The 22316-nt window shown below is 35.0% G+C and overlaps 1 protein-coding gene across 2 annotated transcripts in view; it reads right to left on the bottom strand.

Annotated features, from left to right (window-relative positions):
• LOC149799143 (uncharacterized) overlaps window positions 1-22316 on the bottom strand; it is a 32740-nt gene that overhangs the window by 4036 nt on the left and 6388 nt on the right. The window contains exons 1-9 of one of the 2 annotated variants that reach the window (XM_089958231.1): window positions 20062-20205; window positions 9457-9901; window positions 8931-9026; window positions 8345-8565; window positions 7762-7945; window positions 6815-6900; window positions 3564-3978; window positions 2771-2869; window positions 2224-2244 (exon numbers count right to left, since the gene is read on the bottom strand). In XM_089958231.1, the coding sequence (XP_089814357.1) occupies window positions 2224-2244; window positions 2771-2869; window positions 3564-3978; window positions 6815-6900; window positions 7762-7945; window positions 8345-8565; window positions 8931-9026; window positions 9457-9901; window positions 20062-20064 (1570 nt within the window). In that variant the 5' untranslated portion in view covers window positions 20065-20205. Of the gene's footprint in view, window positions 1-2223; window positions 2245-2770; window positions 2870-3563; window positions 3979-6814; window positions 6901-7761; window positions 7946-8344; window positions 8566-8930; window positions 9027-9456; window positions 9902-20061; window positions 20206-22316 lie in introns of those variants that run through there. The other variant, XM_089958232.1, reaches the window with a different exon arrangement.

Genomic DNA, 22316 nt, shown 5'->3' with positions numbered 1-22316 from the left:
AAAAGTTTTAAAGTGCAGTGAATTTCTAAACAAATGATATTTTGAGAACTTGAGTGTGTAAATGTATTGTTATATTAGGTTGTAATACATTTTGTGAAACATTTGTTTAGAATTACCATGCCTACAAAAACAATTACTTGAATGCATATATCGTTATAAATCCATCAAACAGATGAAGACGTTTTGGGTATACATAAAAGTAGTTAACAATACTATAAGGAACAAGAAAATTGTTTTTAATAACGGTAGGCGGAGCAGGCGTTCAGGTTAGGCTAACACTTTTAAAAATAAAAGAAATAAGAAAGTATAACCATATAAATGAATTAATAACAGACATGACGTATTACCATTCCCAAGGATTGGCATGCAAAGGAATAACTTTCTATTCCACAATTCAGCCAAATATAGATCTGAAGCCTCGAGATTCCCAAGGCAAATAATAACTAAAATAATACGTACTATTAAAGAAATCAAACAATGGCGACCACGACAAATGCACATTGAAAAAGAATGATAATGGACGGAGCTAGGTAGCTTTGTGTAAATCGATACTCAATTTCGGAAATAACAGTTGCAAGAACAGTTCCACCACGCAAAGCAACCAATTACAACCAAGACAATGGCAATCTCGCACGTACGAGTTTAAGAATACATCCATCATAAAAATCAATTAACAACGTTAACAAAGCAATGACTATACCGAAGGAGGGATAGTGTAAATAATAAGTACTGAGCTGTCTGGGAGAGTATTTAGGTATCACTTTCCTATACTTCGATTTCTAGGCACAAAAGCTGATTGCATACATCTGGAATGAAAGGAACTTTTTACCAGGATAATCCGTATAGTTATATAATCATAATAATATATTGCGTAGCAAGTGCCACTTTTTCTTCTTATATAATATTTGGTGGATTTGTGCTTAGTTTCTTTCTTTTCTGTTAATGGTACAAGGACATGCTCAATGATATGGACGTTGCTTGAATGCAGAATAGTGGTATTGCGACTTCTTTGTGTTAGTTGTCGTTATTGTTAGGATTTTAAAACAAACATTTACAAATTACAAATGAAAGCATTCTAGTGATTTATTGAATGACCATAACGTTTTCCATCTTGGTTTACGCATTGACACGATGATACAATTATTATTTGTGTTTTTGCAATAGGTAGTGTGTTGCTTAGTTAACTATGTGATATAAATTCTCTGAGGAATTAATTCGTCACATCACAATTATTACACATACAAGTTGTGTAAGTATTTATATTACTTTACAGTACGGCAAAATATTGTACATGGGCAAAGTTGTATAGCTGAGTGAAATCAGGAACACACTCTGAGGACATTAGTCTTTGGACAGTACTTAGAGAAAACGAATTCTCGATCCTATCGTGTAATGTGAAAACAAACATATGATGGAAATAGCAACTAAAGAAATCACGGACTGATTTTTAGGCAGCAATAAATCAGTGATGGAAAAAGCGATAGAGAATAGCATCTCTAGGTATTGTTCAACCACTAGAGTTTAAATAAATGCGATCAGTATAAGAGTTAAAATTTGAAGAAAAAAGATTAATTGTACATATTAAGTAACTACTAGATTAGACAAATATATAGCAAACAACAGTGAGTGTACAAGGGTTCCTTCTTTTCGTTGATCTGCTTTTAACTTTCATACCTTATCTGTGCTTCATCTTAAAATGTTAATCCAAGAGAGAAACTGTGTAGGCTTCTAATGCAAAGTGTAAGGTTGCACTAAAGTGTGTTAATATATTCTCTTCAGACATTTATACGTTTAAGTATAATCAGGCTATATCTGCCGGAAAATGCATTTGTGGACCAAATCCATGGATATTCTATTAATTTTACAATATATTGTTAAAGAAGTGCTGGAAACCCAGACTACTTACCATACTCGTTAAGATAAAAGGGATACGAAGATGTAAATGATTTATAATGAGGTTATATTACAGCAATTTTGATATCACCGACATAAAAAGACGAATCATATACATCTTTGATAAAATAATACAACGTGGCACATGTACAGAATTTGCAACCTTAATTTTAATGGAATTTAAATGTTAATGTATATTAGCCAGATGTAAATTAACAATGCAAACAACCTTGTGTTGTACATGGTTTTGTATTATAATAGTAATAGAGGATGGTAAACTAATCAATCTTTAATTAAAACATGGAACAAACATTCACATTTTGTACTTACCAGTTTTATCTCCAGATGTTCCTACAAAAATGAGACGAGGACAAGACTAAATTCTGCTGTGCTAGGTATAAATTATCAGTTTGTAACATAACTGAGAAAGTAAACCTCGTTTCACACATCTAAAGATGTAATATAGTAGATAACTACGAAGTTTTATATCTGGCATTGAGATCTAAATTAAAATGTAGGAGGGGACATTTAACTAAAATGTTTATGATGCATGTGGTCTTTGAACTTCCTCAACTGTCAACGGTTCCATGTTTGGTGCCCTTTCCTTGTTTCTTTTCATTCAGTATTGGTCAATGTTAGACAATGATTACCGTTCAACCCGGATATCGTCTGAAGCCAAATTTTAGAAACGTTTACGCTAACGGCAAAAATCTTATCACTTGAATATAGCACAGACAGGATATACCACATAATATCCGATAAACAAGGGGATGCTATTTTATTAAGTTATAGTCGTTTGTGCCTGTTTTATGCGTTTTCCTATACAGAAATGACTGTCTAAATTTTGTGTCACTATAAAAGGGAGAGATATGCATACCAAGTAAGGGAATGGGGAGGTAGTTGAGGATGAATCCCCAGGCTAGTCCTGTAGCGATATCTCCAGCAGGCAATTTTGTTTCCATCTTCATTTCTTCACCTGGAAATATAATTTTAACTACTAAGATGAATTTAGTACAGATCAATATTGCTATTAAGGCAACATGCCAATACACGTACGAAGAATAGACAACTGAATTGTCAAGCAGGAACTTTTGAAGTGCAATTTAAACAATATTGTTATATACATGTACATACCGATATATAAATGATAATTTTTGTACTGAGGTCTATTCCCAGTTTAGAGCTATTTAAAGAATGGTGTGAAACAACATCATGATACATATCCTTTGACATCCAAAACCAAATAGTCTGTCGAGGCTTGGTACGATTCCTAACAAAACTACAATGACAGAATATTCTTAAAATCTCTAATGGCGTAGAATCTACAAGTCTTCCAGACACCTTAACTCAGATCGAAATTAGCAGTATATGTGGGCGGAAAGAACGTCACTTCTTGACCAATATAAACAATGCTTTGTTTTCTCATTGTTTAGATCATGCCATATTTCCATCTCTACGTGGAGGAGTTAGCTCATGTTAGATGATAAGACTTGAAATAGGGTATCAATAATACACATGGAAATCATAATGACATCTGGAGACGATATTCATTTTGAAATGAAGAAATAAAGAAGTAGATGACAGGTCATCTATCATCGCAGCACGAATATACGTCATGGCCAGTTCTTTAGATCTAAAACAACAACAAAAAAAACATTTGCTACCAGTACCTTTCATTATCTGGATCAGCCTTTCCTCATAGCACTCCTCGTCAGCGGAGAGATACGTAACCCATTTGATGAAAGCTGGCACGTCCTGTATCTTCATACCATGCAGAACTGGTATTACGCAAAGACGATTCTTCTCGATGCTATCCGTCATAGCAGCATTGAACTGAGGTTCTAGTATTTTTCTCTTTAGACCTTCTTCTGACAACACGATGATCTTCCATTTACCAAGGTTGATGTAGCTGAAGTTGCCTTTTCCCTCACCAGTTTCACATGTCAGGTTGTGGGTTTTAAGGGCTGATTGTATTCTTTCTGCTACTTCGCAATCTTTTGGTACATCATTACACCACATGATTGTGGCATCCTTTACTTCCGAGTCCTCCTCAGCCACAAGAAGCCTTGTTATAGGGATGGATACCTAAAAAGTTTGAAAATGGTCAACACAACAAATTCGTTTCAAAATCTGCATTATAACAAGAACAGAACTAAGAAGCGGTAGAATCACATATCTAAAGACACGGAAGCAGAACAGATGATATCATACCAAGGCAGCAATGGCACACTATTATGCAGTCACTGTTAATGTACATGTTTTACTTATGTTGTGCGTATGTTAGACTAATGCAATTCTTCACATGAATATGTGTAAAATAGGAAAAGTCTACTTCAAGGTAAGAATCGAATTCTGGTCAGAAGTTTCCATCCAACACCCGTGAATATTAGTTATTGTTTCCTCCCTTTTGGCTACAAAGCGCAGGTTAGAAAGAAAATTATTTTTCCATATTTAGACAGAGCGTACAAGGTTTTATTTATAATGAAAAGCTCAGTGTAAACTTGGAAATGTTACTAATTCACAGAGATTAGATAAATAGATCAATTAAAGTGCTAAAATAGAGCAGACAGACATGACATCATGACGTCATATATATCAAACGTCACACAGAATGGTCCAAGTAAAGTGGTTATACACCAATCAAAATGCTGCTTAATAATATGGGATGTAAGAATAGTCAAGGGATAAAAGATAACGATATCTACTAAAGGTATTATATTTTGAAAAACATTCTTATATACATATTGAACAGTGATAACCTGTTATATAAAATATAAAAGGCCCCAAAGATGTTCAAAATATATTCATTCCACGTGTAAGACATGCGATAAACTTAAAATTTTCAATTAAATATGCACAAAATTTATTATGTTCTTTAGTGTTTTCATTCCTGAAAAGTAACTTTGGCTTTATACCAACAATATTTGCAAAGTTTTGTAGATGGTTTGTACTTGAGATAAAGAAGCAGCTTTTAAGTTTAAAATGTACAATGTCACTTTAAAAAGAAAGTTTCCTTCTTGGCTTGAAAAATCGAATGCTAAAGTCACTGTAGACGAAATATTGTGTATGACTTACACTTGATGCAGGAAAGAATTTTTGTTTTAGTTTCAAAATGTCCAAGGTCATTGTTACTGTGGCAGAAAGATGTAAAATGTGATCTGGACAAAACACCGGTTCTCGACCGTGCTCCTTCACCAAAGGTTAATGATGGCGTAGACTTGAGTAAGAAAAATGGCAATCGATTTGGGGATAAAATTGTTGAAGGGCAACGTCATTGTGACTGAAAGAAGACATATGTTCGTTTTCAAACTGAGATCATTTCATGACCAATTTCCGAAACCAATCACACCATACTAGTCACTACATATACAGTTGACGGTACTCTTGCTGAACTATACCAACTTTCTCCTGAAAACTAAGGTCTACAAAATATTATTTATCCAAGTCTGAGGATAAGCAGGGCAAAGCGACTGTCGTGGAGGTACAAGGTTATTAATATATATGACCTTGAAATCCATATAAAGACCCATGAGGAAACGAGTCCAACTGGTTAATGCAACAAAAGTTGAATGTCACGTTAAATTTAACCAATGACAAACATTTTTAAAAATAATGCTACAACGCAAAGTATGTGATAGAAAGAAACAAAACCAACAGGTTTAGTGAAATCAACAAATAATTTAAGTTTCGACAAAGATAAAATTTATGAGGAACTTACAGTTATGTGAATGAAGTCCCAAATAATACTAAATGTTCTATCACAAGTCCAAAGTTAATGAATGTTTGGACTGAATTGCAATAATGTTGAATGTGCTGATGTACCAATAGTCTTGATGTATCACAATGATATAATCCAGAATGTTTTTGAGTCTTCAGTAATCCCAAAATATTGTTTAAATCATAAAAGCTAACGAGCACTTTGTAATTCTAATAAATAATTTAAATATATTATTCCTCTCAAAGAATATCCAAAAACTAAAAAACGAACAAATAACTCTACCATATTAATAGGAAATTTCAGGAAAATATACAAAAGATCGCTTCCATAAGGTCATAATCAAGGCAAGGTGTAGAACCCAAATACAAGTAAACAAATAAACAAATTACATTAGTCTGCTAGGCACAAACTCGTACCATCAATTACAAAGGTCAAGAACACAATATAATTTAAACATAATAAAATTAACTTGTATGTGTTGGGAATCTTTGTATGTCGTACATGTATATCTTCGTTGTCAATTTCGAACTTTTATTTTAAATACGACGTCACGTTTTTAATGGAAGAAAACATCGTAGAAAATTTGAGTCTTGAAGATTGCTAACCTGATGTGACTATCTCTAATTGTCAGAGAACTAAACTGCAATATTAGAAACATCTACAGAATAGAGCTTTTCCGGTGACATTGTCAAGCGTAATCAAAACAAAGAACGTATAAATTATGACATTACACAGCTGTGATTGTACTATAGGTGGTCCTTGATTAGTACTACTACAATGTTTGAAAACCTTGAGAAAGTCTAATTTTGTTTCAATGTTTGAATTATCTTATCGTCTGACTGATCATATCAAGGTAAACAAAACATGTTTCAACTACCATATCTTACAACAACAAAGCGACATATAATGTTTGGAATTTACGTGAAAATACGATTTTGATTAGCTTGGAATGGCACATAAGAATATATATGTTTAACAATAATTGGCTGTAAAAATGCAAAATGGTGACTTTTTGCATTATGTATTGAAAAAAATTGAGACGGATACGAAAATCGTACGTACCTTATGTTTGAAAATAGTGATGAAAATGATAAAGAAACATTCCTACGTAAACGTGATTTTGGTCAAGATTCAAGATATTGTGTCACATTTTGATACCTAGAGTTTTCAATATAATATAGAACTGTATCACACTGAACTCACCTTTTCTTCTGGACTATTCATCAATTCTTCTTTAATGTTTCTCAAGACAATGTTGTAGAGACTATCCGTGTCATCAGTTGCTGTAGCTGAAGGAATTTTATCACATTTAAGGTACATTAAGAGCGACATATTTAGTACATGTAAATTCTTACAATGACTCATTCACAGCAAATGAAAAATCATAACAGACTAACACTTTAGTGGATGTTCTAAACGGGAACATCAAGAAACAAAATCAACACATAAACCCTAAATACAAGTTCAACACTATACGCGAATTACAAACGTTGCGCAACTGAATTGTTCCTATTTAAGAAACTGTTCGCAGCTTTGAAAAACGTTAATATTTGCTACTTTGACCATGGCCCCTTCTACACACAATCCTCTTGGTTGATTGCTTTTAGAAAATATCAAGCATGGACAAGATCGTTTCAGAATCTAAACAAACCCTTGAAAATACACAGCACGAGGACAAAAGAAATAATGATATAATATGTGTGCACCATATAGTATACTCGGTACAAACACATTTAAGGTATATTTAATTACTTTTCTTTCTTCCATAACATTCATCATTTAATATGTTCAAACAGCTAGTATACAATTAATAACATCAGATTGTTAATACGCTTATATTTGTTATTATATAATAGAAGACCAATGCCAACAAAGTTTTATTGATTTTACTTTGACCTTATAATTTTTAGTTATACAGAAATATACACCCTATCCTCTATATTTTAACACAATGGACAATAAACATGAAAGTTCTCTAAAATTTGGATTTTACAATACTTAGAGGATATGGGATTTTGTATTTCAGTAATGCACATCCTCGAGGTTTTGTCTAATAACAGGAGGTCTGTTTACACCTACAATGAAAATAAATTACATACTTTTATATACACATAGCATAACAGTGAGTACAAATGAAAAAGACTACTTACTATCATATGGGATAATATTGAATGTACTTTGACAGTCCTTGTGTACTGCATGATTAAGAACTTTCCTCAACGTGAAGTAGAATCGTGCCATTTGAAGTCGGAGGTCAATTTTAGCAATACCTTGCTCCTGGATCTGGTACATGGTATTCAAAACATTGGGATATTCCGCAACAAAGTAATACTCCTGAAAATAATCAACGCTTGTCACCTTTGCATTATGGTTTGAGTTTTAGTACAGGACACTAAGGATCTAACGTTTCCTAAAGGATCACAAAAGTAATATCACCCAAATATCAGAACAACCAATATATCCTTGTGCTAAGTATTGTTAGTAGCGAAATTCATTGTTACAAGAACTGTGTAACATTATAAATTTGCGCCATTTGACTAAGTCCATAATTACTACAGAACACCATCAGTATAAGATGATAACTCAGCATGGTTAAAATAGGTCATGTTTATGCAATGAAGCATTAATAAGTTACAGTTAGTGTGGATAGTCAAAACGCTCCAATTATATTATGATACGAATATAAAGAGGAACAGACAGAACAAATAAATATTTCGGTGGTGTTAGTCCTACCGTTGAATCGTCTTTGATGCTGTACAAATCAACTTTGTGTTCTCTCGGTTTTCCAGCATGAACGTTTTGGGCGACATCAATTTTGCCAACATGTATAATTCTTTGCTCGTAATCGGTAATTTTTGGATACGTTTTGGAGTCATGTGGCAGTAGAATAAAAAACTTCATTGACGTTCTTCCGGGGACAAAGTAGTCACTTCTGGTCAGAGCATTCTTTAAAGCTACCAATAAATAAACAAAGTTTGCATTTTTGTGTCAGTTGAATGGATGACATTCCCAGTGTTTATAGTATTTAGTAAGTTTAAGAGACGAAAGGTGCTTGAAAATTTTTATGTTGTCTTGAATAACTGATCTTTCAATATTTTCTAAGCCAACTTCTGTTTGATATCAATAATTCACTTAATTCTATACAACGTAAGAGTTTCATTTCAATCCTAATTGGCCCTACCATCTGTAAAGACACAAACTTGAATCACTGAGGTTTTACGATATTGATACACCCCACCGAAATACAAAAAGTACTTTTCCTACCATATGTTAACATCAGTAGACACATGGATATATAAAAGAATTGAATTTGATTTACCTGGTAATACGTAACCATAGAAACCAAGTGTTAGACTGTATACTTGCCCAAGGGCAAGATTCCCGGCAGGTAAAATCTCTTTGAATGGTAGAGGTGCTAAAATAAAAACAAAAATGCTTATTTTAAAGTAAAACAAATAAAACAGACTCAGCGTGCATATTCAGATGACACAAAACAGGGATGATATAATTTTGCACTGACGACACTGAAACTATGATTGTATAATATAAATTTGGAGGAAGTAGGAGAGAAATTAGCAATTGCAAAATAGTTATTGAAACACCCCTTTTCCTTTATAAAGAAATACTCCTAATGGCAATGGACATATAAATCAATAATTTGGATAACTTTCATGAACTTCAGTGAGCAGCCTTCATCAATGAAATGTAATTGCTCAATACGAAGACGCACTGACAAATTAAGCATGTTATATTGCCAATACATAATTAGTGGTATATATGGAATTCTATGCCAGTTTCTAAAATATAACCTTATATTATTATGCATCTTCAGGTATTTTTCTCACCTTTGATTGATTCGACCAGCTTGTCCGGCCATTCACTGCTCCCAACGTCTAGGAATAGGTGAGGCAGATTGCCAAGGATTCCGATTTTCAGTTCTGCCTCATCCGACTTCTGTATTCCCTTTATGAGAAGCCTAATGCAGAGTTGCTTAAGATGCTGCGATTTCTCCAAAGCTAGTATGGTTTCCAATGTAACCCAGGGTCTATCCTTCGATTCCTTTGTAAGGAGAACCAGCGATATTCTCGATTTTTCTGTGGCATGTTTAACGTTCTCATAAATTTCTTTTCCAGGTAGGAATGCATTTTCCTTGAAGGAAGCAATGCATTTCATACCGGCTTCGGACAATACCTTATCAATTTCCTCAGCTGTACCTCTATCATCCTCACAGTGAACAAGGAACACATCGTATTCATAATTTGTTTCCATCTTCTGTAACGTTGCATATAACTGAAAACGTACATAAACTATCTTAAGTGCAAAGACAGGCAGATTTGACATTACTTTTCCTGTTGTCCATGGTTATAAATCTCTTGCCAGCTTTAGACTTTTGAAGCATTTTGTTTTATTGCTATAAAAATGTATCTCCATGACGCAGGTCATACGTCCCGGATGTAACAAATATTTTTAGAAACTTCTATTAGAAGATTTTGTTTTATAATTTTAATGTTTCAAAAATTGTTCTACCTTTATGTGCAAGGACTCTAAAGCACGTAAGCTTTAAATATCACATATTTAGCTATATAATCTGATGCACAAAGATAAAAGTTTTTTTTATGAAATACATTTCTAATTGAAGGATAACTTTCAAGCAAAATGTTCAGTTTACTTGTTACTCCTCAGGGCAAACTAATATTACTGAAAATTTTGTTAAATACGCAGCATAAATAAAGCTGATTTAGACCTAGTATAAATTCCAATTATAGTACGTCAATGCTTTTGACAAAATGTACATCTCAGTGAGTGCTAATTACATGCAAAGTCTCCCAATTTAAGACCAATATTTCATTAGACACGAAGAGAAAAATTGCAGAACTTGAACGAAAATGCATGTAAATTACGCTGTGATGTTAGTTCTGGAGAAAACGTATAGATATTTACATCTCCCCAAACAAAATACCTACGAAGGGATATATTTCATTAGCGTGTTACATATATATATATATATATATATATATATATATATATATATATATATATATATATATATATATATATATATATATATATATATATATATATCTATCTATCTATATATGTCCATCTATATCTATATATATATATCTATATATATATATATATATATATATAAAAACTTGGAATTTGCTTAATGCATGCTTTCGTATCGTTCACACAAATTTTGCTTTAGAAGTTTAGTCGCTCCGTATTTAGCTGCTTCGAACGTACAAGTTCTATCTGAATATCTTTATCTTGTTAAAGTGAATAACGTTCCTTCCGATTTGTAGCAAAAACTAACCTAGTAATCGTGTAGGGGACGTTCGGATTGCGGAATAGTCTATTGGTTGACTGCCGACTTGTTAGTAAGACTAACTTTAATGCACGAAAAATATCCCGCTGACCACTGCGATCACAGATTTGCTGGCTAGTTGTGAGTGTTGATCGATTCACCCAATATCGGACACAGTGTGCCTGTATCATTTTGCCCGTAATATGTGCACCTGATTATGTTTTATTTCGTTACACTGTCCGGATGATTTGACTTATTTCCGATAAATGTGTGTGATTTTGTTTTCGTGTTTTCATACAGACTTTCGTTAATACTGGCAAACGATTGTGGACAGTTTTACCAGCAGTTCTACCAGCAATAAGAAAACCTAGGCACAGGTTCCGATACCGCGATATCAGATTTGACCAAAAGCCTCTCCACTGTTTTGTCAGAGTTGCTCCGGCACTTTGATGATCTTCACTTCAAGACATTTACAAAATACAAAAAAATAAAAACTTTTTAACATTTTTGGGGTAATTTTTGCAAACTGATCAGCGTTTATGGAGTTGAAACGAATTATAATTGTAAAGATGTTGCCGGTAATGAAGACATTGATAGTTATCTTTATTTAAATTGGGTTTAATTCTTTTTGTTTATGATTATAGATTGTGAGGGTCATCTTGTAAACAACATCTTAACATAGTTAATCTCGTTTATGATTATAAATTATATTTTAAGATAATTATCACTTGTAGGAAAACATCTTTAATTAATTCATGATATTGGTTTTCCCCTTGGAAAAAAAAAACCCTGCATAATCTTTATCAATAGTTTGCCAAAATTTAAGTTAACAGATCTGACTGTTTACAAATATGATAGCCACTACCATTAAGATGACAGTATTGTCAGAAAATGTTTGCTGTGACCTTGGTCAGGTAGGAAGGTATTTAAGTTGTTTACCTCAAAATTATTATTCTTATTTTAACATGTAGTGGAATCAGTTTTAATTGTTTCCAGTTATTATTTGTCCGGAATATGTTTATTTAAATTATTCATTGGAATTGCAAAGTTATCATCGAATTTAGGACCAAATCACTAATTTGGAAGTATTCTGAATTCATTCAAGGACAATCTGGATTATAGCCTTGTGATACAGCAAGATTGTTAGCCACTCAGAACATTTAAGACTATTGGCACATCAGCTCATTCAAGACTTGAAGTGATTTGGAACACTAATGGAATCTATTCGGAAACTATACATTTGGACTTGTGACAACTTTTAGGACTGTTTCAGATTTAATTCAAAACATTGCAAGTTCCTTTTAATTTTACCTTTGCATTACAGGGAAAATAATTATTTGTTGAATTTAAACTTGCTATGTTTCGCCTTTTTCTTGTGTTTAGTTTAAGACCACAGGGTGGCAACAATAGTTTATTCAAATGGCAATACAAAAATATAGGCGGAGCTATCTCTGCTCACGTGACCCAACAGTTTGTAGTACCTTGTCTAACAAATCCATAACAAAAAGAGTTGCCAAGAAGAACACAACTAAGTTTTGGCGTTTTATAAAAGCAACATAATTTCTAGCTAAAAAGACGGTTGAGAATATGGGGCCTACTTTTGGTGTTTTTCACCAGAATTCCACTTCGATGTCAAGACAGTTGAGAGAATAGAGGGTCCGATTTCACAGTTGTGTGCTCGTGTTTGTGTTTCATGCACAAAACATGTCAATAATACTTGGCCTGATGTTAGGCTTTCATGCTCAGAACTTTCAGAAATCAATGTCATGCTGCATGTTCATCAAAAGAGACCATTCCGATATTTGATATCAGCTTTTCAGCAGCCAACGTTTGGTATTATATTTCACACTCGAAAACTGAATCTAATTCTACAGTGTTCAGATGATTGTCAGTGCTCGGACAGTGGGCGGCTTTTTATATTAACAACCGATTTGTCAGTTGGACAATCAGACTAATGGACCGATACCCAATATTTATCTAGTCACTACAGAGAGCACGGTAGTTCAGTTGTTAAAGCGACAAATAGTAACCCAATTGATACCCACCCAGACCAATTTCGGTCGGTTGCCTTGACGTGCCTTGGGAAAATCAGTTAGATCCCATTTCTTCAGCTTGATATAGACACTAATGTTTAGAAATGCCGTTAAACCAAAAACAAAGCGGGCTGTTTTGGGTGTAGGTTTAATGCGACGTACGCGAATGCCCCCTGTACATGTCAGCGGTTGATAAATGGGAGTGCCTTTCACAAGCAGTTTAAGAAAATAGCGTCGACGAGTGGGTTTCACAATGTCTTTGCCCGAATGAAAAAGACATACCGATTTTAGAAATTTTCAAGATAGTAAACCTCTTGAAGACCGCGACACAAATAAGCATCACTTTTGATAAAGCATCATGAAAATAATACGTCGTCTACTGCAATGTAAATGGGCACCGTTTCAATAGGGATATTTTAACTATTTTGTTTAGTATATATCTTTCATAGAAATATATAAATCAAACTTTAATGCTGAAACAAGCGCTCTTCAATGGCCTCAAGTACAGTTTTAGTCAATGTTATATTTATCGAGATATTGCACAATACACTGTATATAATTGATGACATACACCATGAACTACTGTTTGTTATTATTACTTTAAGACCAGTGATCTATTCAACGTGGTATAACTTACTATGTTCATTATTATATTCATCTACTATAATTGAACATGTACGCCTACGAATCTTGTAATTAATCATTTAAACAAGACATAACCATGTTATACTTTTATGAAACTATCAGCGTCAAGTAAATACCACGTATGCAAATATCTATTGATATTATATTCATTTACCTGTAATGTTACTGAGGTACTAACCTTTCATATATACATTTAAAAAAACCCTAATAGTTCAGCCAGTTATTAGAGCCAAAGAGAGGAGTGTGACAATGGGGCAATGCGTTGAAACTGACAGACAGCGGTTTCATGCTACAATAATCGGAAACTAAGATGTATGGTCACAACGCGCTTGGATTATAAAAAATGAGAACAAATATTTGCAAAACGATGCACACGGTCTTTATTCAAATAAAATGAAAATGAATACTTATGAATTAAGTAATAATAAACGGTCCATATTAATGATCACATAAAAGTAGAGACTGGAGGCATAGCACATGGCCGCACATTTTAATGCTCATGAAAATGACTTCTTGCTCTACCCCCACAATAGTCCTGAAATATCAAGCTTTACTTTTGATGTACGCGAAACGTCGGAGGATGACGTCAAATTCATTGATAATCCAGAGACCCACTTATCCCTGTGATAAACTTAACCAAATGTAAAATAATTTTAATCGACACATTTAGTGACGTTCCTTAAGAAAATATATTTATGAAAAGTCTGTAAATCAGATGAAATGATAATACTTCACTCTATTATGTGACCTTTCCCGTGGCCGAATGGTTAGAGCGCCCGCCTCGGATGCGGGAGGTCGCGGGTTCGAACCCCGGCCCAATTGTTTCCCAAGACTTATAAAAATGGTACTAACAGCTGTCTAGCATGGCGCTCACCATTGAGAGGTTAGTGTTAGGACTGGCCAGCCTGGTGTCGGGATATTGTGACTGGGTGGGACATCATGCTACGCGTCTGCGACATGATGACCCAGTGCTAGACATCACTATAAACTGGCCCACTGCAAACATCGAAACGATATCACTGAAAAAGTGTTAAAGCTACGTTAAAAAAATCCAAAACACACACACACACACATACACACACACACACTATTGTCTCATATAGTGCACTGATATTATAACGATATTAATATGTATTAAGAGTGGGTTATCAGCTAACATGACGTAAGTGGGTATCGAATTACATTAATGACAGCTACCTTATTTAAAATAGTGTGTAGTCACCGATGATAAAACATATCTCATTTCATTATAGTGTATTACCTTTCGTTCTAATATGGGAAAAATCAATGGTGAGAGAGATAATCGGTGGCGTGTTCTGGTAGTATGACACTCCCCAATTCTCACTGTAGACTCCTGCATACAGTTGAAATATTTCAAGTATGTTAAGTTCACACAACGACATGTCTCATATTTCATGTATATGTTGGTGTGTTTCTCGATCAAACTGAATTGGACAACGACTGACGTTTTTCATCCTGTAATCACTTAAATTCTTTCAAGAAAAATGCACAGTTGTGAAAACTATGTCAAATAGGATGGAGAGTCTCCGTACATTTCAAATGAGCTTACACAACATTTTTAACAATTCCCACAGATTTTACATGTATGCAACAATACATGCAAACCAAATTTAGAATAGTTCTTGTTTCTTTAAATGACGGTATCACGCAGTATTGCTATAGAAAAGGTCTCTTTACAAATAAATATGATTTTAAGAATATAAATTCCTCCTTGCTTGCTTTCTGTATCTTGACCTAAGAAATGTGTACCTCTGCATAGTGCCTTCTCGATATCAGTACACTGGAGATATAAATGCACTGGCATTATCGGTGAATACTGGCGATCCCATGGAAATTGTGTCCGTCTTATTGCAAAATACATCAACATTTAATTTAACCGTGCAGATCGCTAGAACAAACCTCTGATAATATACATTTTGAAAAGTGTTGTGTGACACGGATCGCCATTGTCGCTTGGTGTCTGCTTTCTTGTTCGAAAAGAGATCGTTTCGTCTTGACTATAAAAATCTAATTTGACTAAGTTTTACGCACTACTTGAACTCACACATTTACGTTGTAGGTGTAAGCCGTCGTTCTCAGTTTTCTGGAAGTTCGTTTTTGCGTTTCTCAGATGTGATACTATTTTTTATGGACCAAACGAAATTTCTTTTGGCGTGAATCAGGACTCGTGGTTTTGTGGCATAAATGGAGAGCATTGATTGAGAGTCATACGAAAGTGTGTAAGTGCTAATGAAGTTTGCTATATCTGCAAAGGTAAATGGGTATTTGTCTCCAGAATACCTGCTTCGTCTAAGAAAGAGAGACAAAAGTCAAGATACCTAATATCGTTGTCAGGAGAAAGGACACTGGAATTCAGAGTGCCCTAGGAGAAAAGAGAAGAAACAAAACCAAGACGAAACAGAGAAGAGGGATTCAGAAGAAGAAGAAATTGAAGATGATGAAGAACTTGTGCCAGTAAAAACATGGAAATAGAAAAATTGACAAAGTGAGCCGATGCGTTGGCCCTGATGTGAAATTTCATACTACCTTCTAAAAGAGAATAGACCAGAAAGAAAACGTAAGTGTCTCTTGGTCTTGACATTGTATAATAAGGATGGCGTGTTTTGTTTTTACTCACACTTTATGAAATTGTGCTCTTTCACCTCTCTCTATCCCTCTGGATCATGTTTTAGTTAGAATTGAAATGGAAGGATGTTTTCCTTCACGCACGCTCTTTAGGCATGCAAGTCCGTAAACAATAGTCAGTCTATTCGTCCATCATTTTGTGTCTTGATGTTTCCTAAATCACACACTGATGCCATAAAATAACGGGTTAAATGGGTTTTGTAGTGTTGGGAGTGGGGGTGGGTGGGGTGTAGGTGTTTGGCAGAGTTGGTCATTGCAGGTGAGGGCTTAGGTGCTTTCAAAAAACTTTTTCTTCTTCACTCTGTGTTGATGGAATATAATGGGTTATTTTCTTCACTCTCTGTTGATAGTATATATATAAAGGGTTATTTCTTCACTGCGTGTGGATAGTGTATAATGGTTTTCTTCTTCTTCCCTCTGTGGTGTGTGTGTGTGTGTGTGTGTGTTCGCGTACGTTGTGTAGATCGCATATTTGGTTGTTTTTCTTCTTCTTCCTCCCGAGTGTGGATAGTATATTTGCGGTTTGTATGCGTTAGCGACGTTGTGTGGATAGTATATTTGGGGTTTGTATGCGTTCGCGTACGTTTGTGTGGATAGTTTATTTGGGGTTTTTATTATCTCCCTTCTGTGTTGATAGTATATTTGGGGTTTGTTTTTTCCTCTTCCCTGTGTGTGTGTGTGTGTGTGTGTGTGTGTGTGTGTTCGCGTACGTTGTGTAGATCGTATATTTGGTTTTTTTTCTTCTTCCTCCCGAGTGTGGATAGCATATTTGGAGTTTGTATGCGTTAGCGACGTTGTGTGGATAGTATATTTTGGGTTTGTATGCGTTCGCGTACGTTTGTGTGGATAGTTTATTTGGGGTTTGTATTATCTCCTTCTGTGTTGATAGTATATTTGGGGTTTGTATGCGTTCGCGTACGTTTGTGTGGATAGTTTATTTGGGGTTTGTATTATCTCCCTTCTGTGTTGATAGTATACTTCGGGTTTGTATGCGTTCGCGTACGTTTGTGTGGATAGTTTATTTGGGGTTTGTATTATCTCCCTTCTGTGTTGATAGTATATTTCGGGTTTGTATGCGTTCGCGTACGTTTGTGTGGATAGTTTATTTGGGGTTTGTATTATCTCCTTTCTGTGTTGATAGTATATTTGGGGTTTGTATGCGTTCGCGTACGTTTGTGTGGATAGTTTATTTGGGGTTTTTTATTATCTCCCTTCTGTGTTGATAGTATATTTGGGGTTTGTTTTTTCCTCTTCCCTCTGTGTGTGTGTGTGTGTGTGTGTGTGTGTGTGTGTGTGTGTGTGTTTGTTCGCGTACGTTGTGTAGATCGTATATTTGGTTGTTTTTTTTTCTTCCTCCCGAGTGTGGATAGTATATTTTGGGGTTTGTTTTTTCCTCTTTCCTGTGTGTGTGTGTGTGTGTGTGTGAGTCTGCGCGCGTATGTTGTGTGTGTGTGTGTGTATTGGTCTCTGTTTGTCCCTATAAAACTCGCTTTATCCCTATCAGATACACTCTACCTACCTACCTACAGTAGCGCGTATTCAGGTCAGCCACTTGCAACACTGTTGCCATTTATCCCCTAGTGTTCAGTACAGTGACGTCACTGACGCTGGAAAATTTGAGACTATAAATATCGACTTGGGGATTTCCACATTTTGTAGCTATACATATATACTAGAATTCATAAACAGGAACGTCACTCAAGCTGAGGCTATAAAAAGATAGTGGGATTTTCCAAAGGAAAAACCCACAAGTTGGAGCTATAAATAGATAGTGGGATTTCATAGGAATTTCAGCTGATTATAGATACATAGGTATTTATCCACGATCGTCACAGAAGTTGATATTGTAAGTAGTTACTAATTTTATCCATTTTAGTCTAAACCATTGTAACTTAATTTTCGGGGATATGTTTATTTTCCTTTAAATTCTGGGACAATTTCGTCATTTTAACGTTACTTTTAGTCACATCCATTTTGTCGTTGAGCATTTCCTTGATTATAGCTATTTATAGCATCATTACAATTATGCAAATTTTTGAACACCCCAGCAAGATTTCAGGTCTTCGTAATGCTTTATATATAAATCCCACGCTTGTACTAGTGTATGTATGTTTCTGTCTCTGTTGTGTTTGACCCTCTACCATCATTGTCCCTAGATAGTCCCACCATGTTCAATTCCCCTTGACGCTATACAGATCCACCATGTTCAATTTCCATATGTTAAATTCCCTTGAGGCTATATCCCCCAGGGGTTTCCGTAATGTTAAATTTCCCATTGTCCCTAGACAGTCCCACGATCTATTCCCCATGTTAAATTCCCATTGTCCCTAGACAGACCCACACTATAGTCCCCTGTTCCATTCCCCTTGTCCCTAGACAAGCCCAAACTCTATTCCTCATGTTAATTTCCCTTGTCCCTAGACAAGCCCAAACTCTATGTTAAATTCCCATTGTCCCTAGAGTGACCCACGATTTTTCTCCATGTTAAATTTCCATTGTCCCTAGAGTGACCCAGGGGTGTTTTTAATGCTAAGTCCCATTGTCCCTAGGGTGACCCCATTTACTACTGATATCGCTCCACTGGCGTTATCAGTGAATACTGGCGATATCAATGCAGTGGGGTTAGAAGTGAATACTGGCGTGGCATTATCAGTGAATGCTGACGATATCAATGCACTGGCGACGATGTCAACAGTGTCTACTGATTCAGATTCTTTAATTTTACAGTTATCGAATACAGATTACACTTGATGGTGAATATGGAGAAATACATAAATTTACAAATCTAATGAAATGTAATTACACATACATTATTATTCAGACTTCTTGTTGAGGATGGAATCAGATGACATTACACGAGTCCTCGTTTCAAATGTAAATACGCATATTTTACGAGAGTGAACATAATTTTATCATATTACGATTCATCAGCTTTCATCACATAGGTTCGTTTAAATAAAAGTTTTCAATAAAGTCAATTTTAAATAAAAGTTTTCAATAAAGTCAATTTTAAATAAAAGTTTTCAATAAGGTATTTTCTCAACAAATAACGCTTAGTATAAACCAATAAATACTGACATTCCTCATCGACGCCATTTTGATATTTTTCTCATCTTGCAGGTGTCCAAGTAATGCGTGTTCATCGTGACACAGATTAATTAATAGTACATTTTTCGAGGAAATTATGAGACTTATTAGCGATGAAATTATGAGACTAATTAACGAAGAAATTAACAGACTAATTAAATACTAGCATATGGATTTTGCTATGAAATAATGAAAGTAACAAATTACAAGTATGTTTACTTTTAAATGAAATTATGGGTTAACATACTATCATGATTTGTATCTCGCGAACTCTTCGCTTGGCAAACATATCAATACCTTAAAAATACATTTACAAAGTACGAACCGTATAAAAGCAAGCCTCGGTATCCCCATTCACATTTCATGTATTTAATATCAAACAGAACTATTATGTGTACTAATATTCGGAGATGCATAATTCGGAATTCTAACTTGGTTGAAATAAATGAGGTCTGAGAGGAAAGAATAGCTTGCTATATTTGTTGCTTCTTTCTGCATAAAATATTAAAGCATTTGAGAGCAAAGGTTGGCAAAAAGATGGGTCGTATGGGAGATACACAAAAATACATTCATCTGCATACTTTCGTGCAGACAGATATAAAGACATACATGCATACCTACCTACCTACCTACCGGTGAAAAGAGCTACATGTACCATGTTTGCGACTCTACGATACATCCCTTCTTTAATTACAGAACAGTGGTAGATGCAAAAGTAAGTTTTTACTTACCATTAACTTGATTCAACTTTAGGAATCCTGTTCCAAGGAAGAATTCGGCATTGTCTGCTTCACTGCACATACATCGTATACAAGCGACTATTTTTAAAATAGGTAAACTATGCTGCACACACGTCAACGCCGAAATATGATTGGCTCAAAAGGTTATACCTATTGTCACACGAGTTCGGACTTGTCTTAGCAGTAGAAATTCGCAAAAATCGCACGTTTCGGAGCCCATAACGTCAGTTTGGTACAACGCAAAAAAGTCAATATGTCTTGTTAAATAGAAATATATCTCAGGAGTAAAACAAACTATATAGTGTGGTGGTGTCCCTTTAAAGACGGAAATAGCGGAAGGAAATCGAGGGTCATGGGTGGAACGAAGTATTTGGAAGTTGTTGTTGTTGTGGGGTTTAACGCCATTTTTCAGCACACGATAGGCTATGCATGGCAGCAAGTATTAATGGTGGAGGAAGAACCCGGGAAAACCCCAGGAAGAACCACCGACCCAGGAGAGGCTACTGGCAAGTTTTCTCCCATACTCACATTAGCCGAATCCTAGACTCGAACCCACACAGACAGAGGTGAGATGGCAGTGATCCGTAACGGATAGCGCTTTATACTACTCGGGGCACCTTTGAAGTTACGTACCTTCTCTCTTATATAGTATGATAGAGAGGGTCCCATGTCAGAACGGGTCATGGGGGTAATCTAAGGTATTTTTGTCACTCTGTATGATTTTTTTCCTTCAGATTATTGTTGTTCTTTTTTCTTCATCATACTCGCGTCGAGCACTTGTGGTTTGTAAGCAGTGAAAAGCTAAGTTTGTAGTTCGAATGCTTGCTTTCTTACAAGTGAATTGAAAATTTCATATAGCAACACAAACTATACATGTTCGATTAACTTTGCAGAACAAAGAATTCACATACAAATCTACAGACCGACAATAGTGATAAATTGGTTTTTTGCCTGATAAATACACAGGAGCACAAAAGTTTTAATTAGGATATATTAAGAATCCTAACCTATTGTGTAAATGCCATTTTTGCCTTGAAAAATATATTGTAAAAAATTTATCTTCCTCGGCTGCAATTTTAGTACAGTGTGGTGGAGCCATAGGCCGATAAATCAGCCCTTCACCCGTTACGATCTTGATGTTGGGGTTAACATCAACATCAAGATCGTAACGGGTGACGGGCTGATTTATCGGCCTACTACAAACCATGCTTAAAAACCGCACAGTCTATGATTGGTTTGACTGTAGGATTGACCGAGATGTAACGAATGAAAAAAATAGAGCTCAATGCGCTCGTAACTTATCGGCCAATCCTTGTTTCGTAAATAGCCCAAGTGGTTCGCACGACAGCTGTAGGCGTACATTCGATGTATGATCCGTATGACTGACCTCAAATTGCAAATGCAACAAACAATCCCTTACAAGAAGAGATTTTTACAACGTATACATGGGAGAGCATCAACTAAAACGATCTTTTCCCCTTTATATCCCAAAATGTTGCATGAAATAGTTTTTATGCGCGAGTGTGTCAACTGGTTATTGCTGAAAGTCAAATGTAAGGACTAGTCACGTGACATGCATTCCCTGAAGAGAATATCTTCTCCAGATAACAAACGATGAGGCATACAAGATCATGTTTTAATTCGAAAATGCTTACAAAGAAGTCTAAACAAAGAAGTAAATGCAAATTAAAGTTTACAATGTGTTTCGAATTTAGCTGTCAGTTGCTACTATTTGTATTGACAACATTTAGGTTGAAGACAAAATACAATCACAACACGTCTAGGGGTGACAGAGAAGTTTTAAGACTGGACAAATGATTACACCTATATCATACAACAATGCCACTAAACCCTGGGGTTCCCGTATCCAAGAACTTGATCATGTTTTAATCTGTTTCACACATACCCTCGCGTGTCCACAAACACAATGAGTGATGTTTAAAGGTTTTTAAAACTTATTATTTATTTTTTAATTTAAAAAATGGTTACCTTAAATACTTTGCTTGCCATGTGTGGATTACGTTTGGGTAGCATATGATCTTGATATAACAATGGATTCGTTTCTTAGTTCAGGTTACTGAACGTTTACTATAATGAGCTTGCATGGTTTCCACAAATGTTTTAGACAAAGAAGCGAAAAAAAAAACTAAAACAAAGGAATAATAAAAAAATAAAATGTACCCCACATAGAAATTCTGGCTCAGAACACAGTATTAATATAAACCAATAGTTGTCTCTTTTACATT

This window comes from Sinohyriopsis cumingii, chromosome 5, assembly GCF_028554795.1.
Source record: "Sinohyriopsis cumingii isolate HCF-2022 chromosome 5, ASM2855479v2, whole genome shotgun sequence".
Taxonomy (NCBI): Eukaryota; Metazoa; Mollusca; class Bivalvia; order Unionida; family Unionidae; genus Sinohyriopsis; species Sinohyriopsis cumingii.
This window is presented reverse-complemented; position numbering and strand designations above follow the sequence as displayed.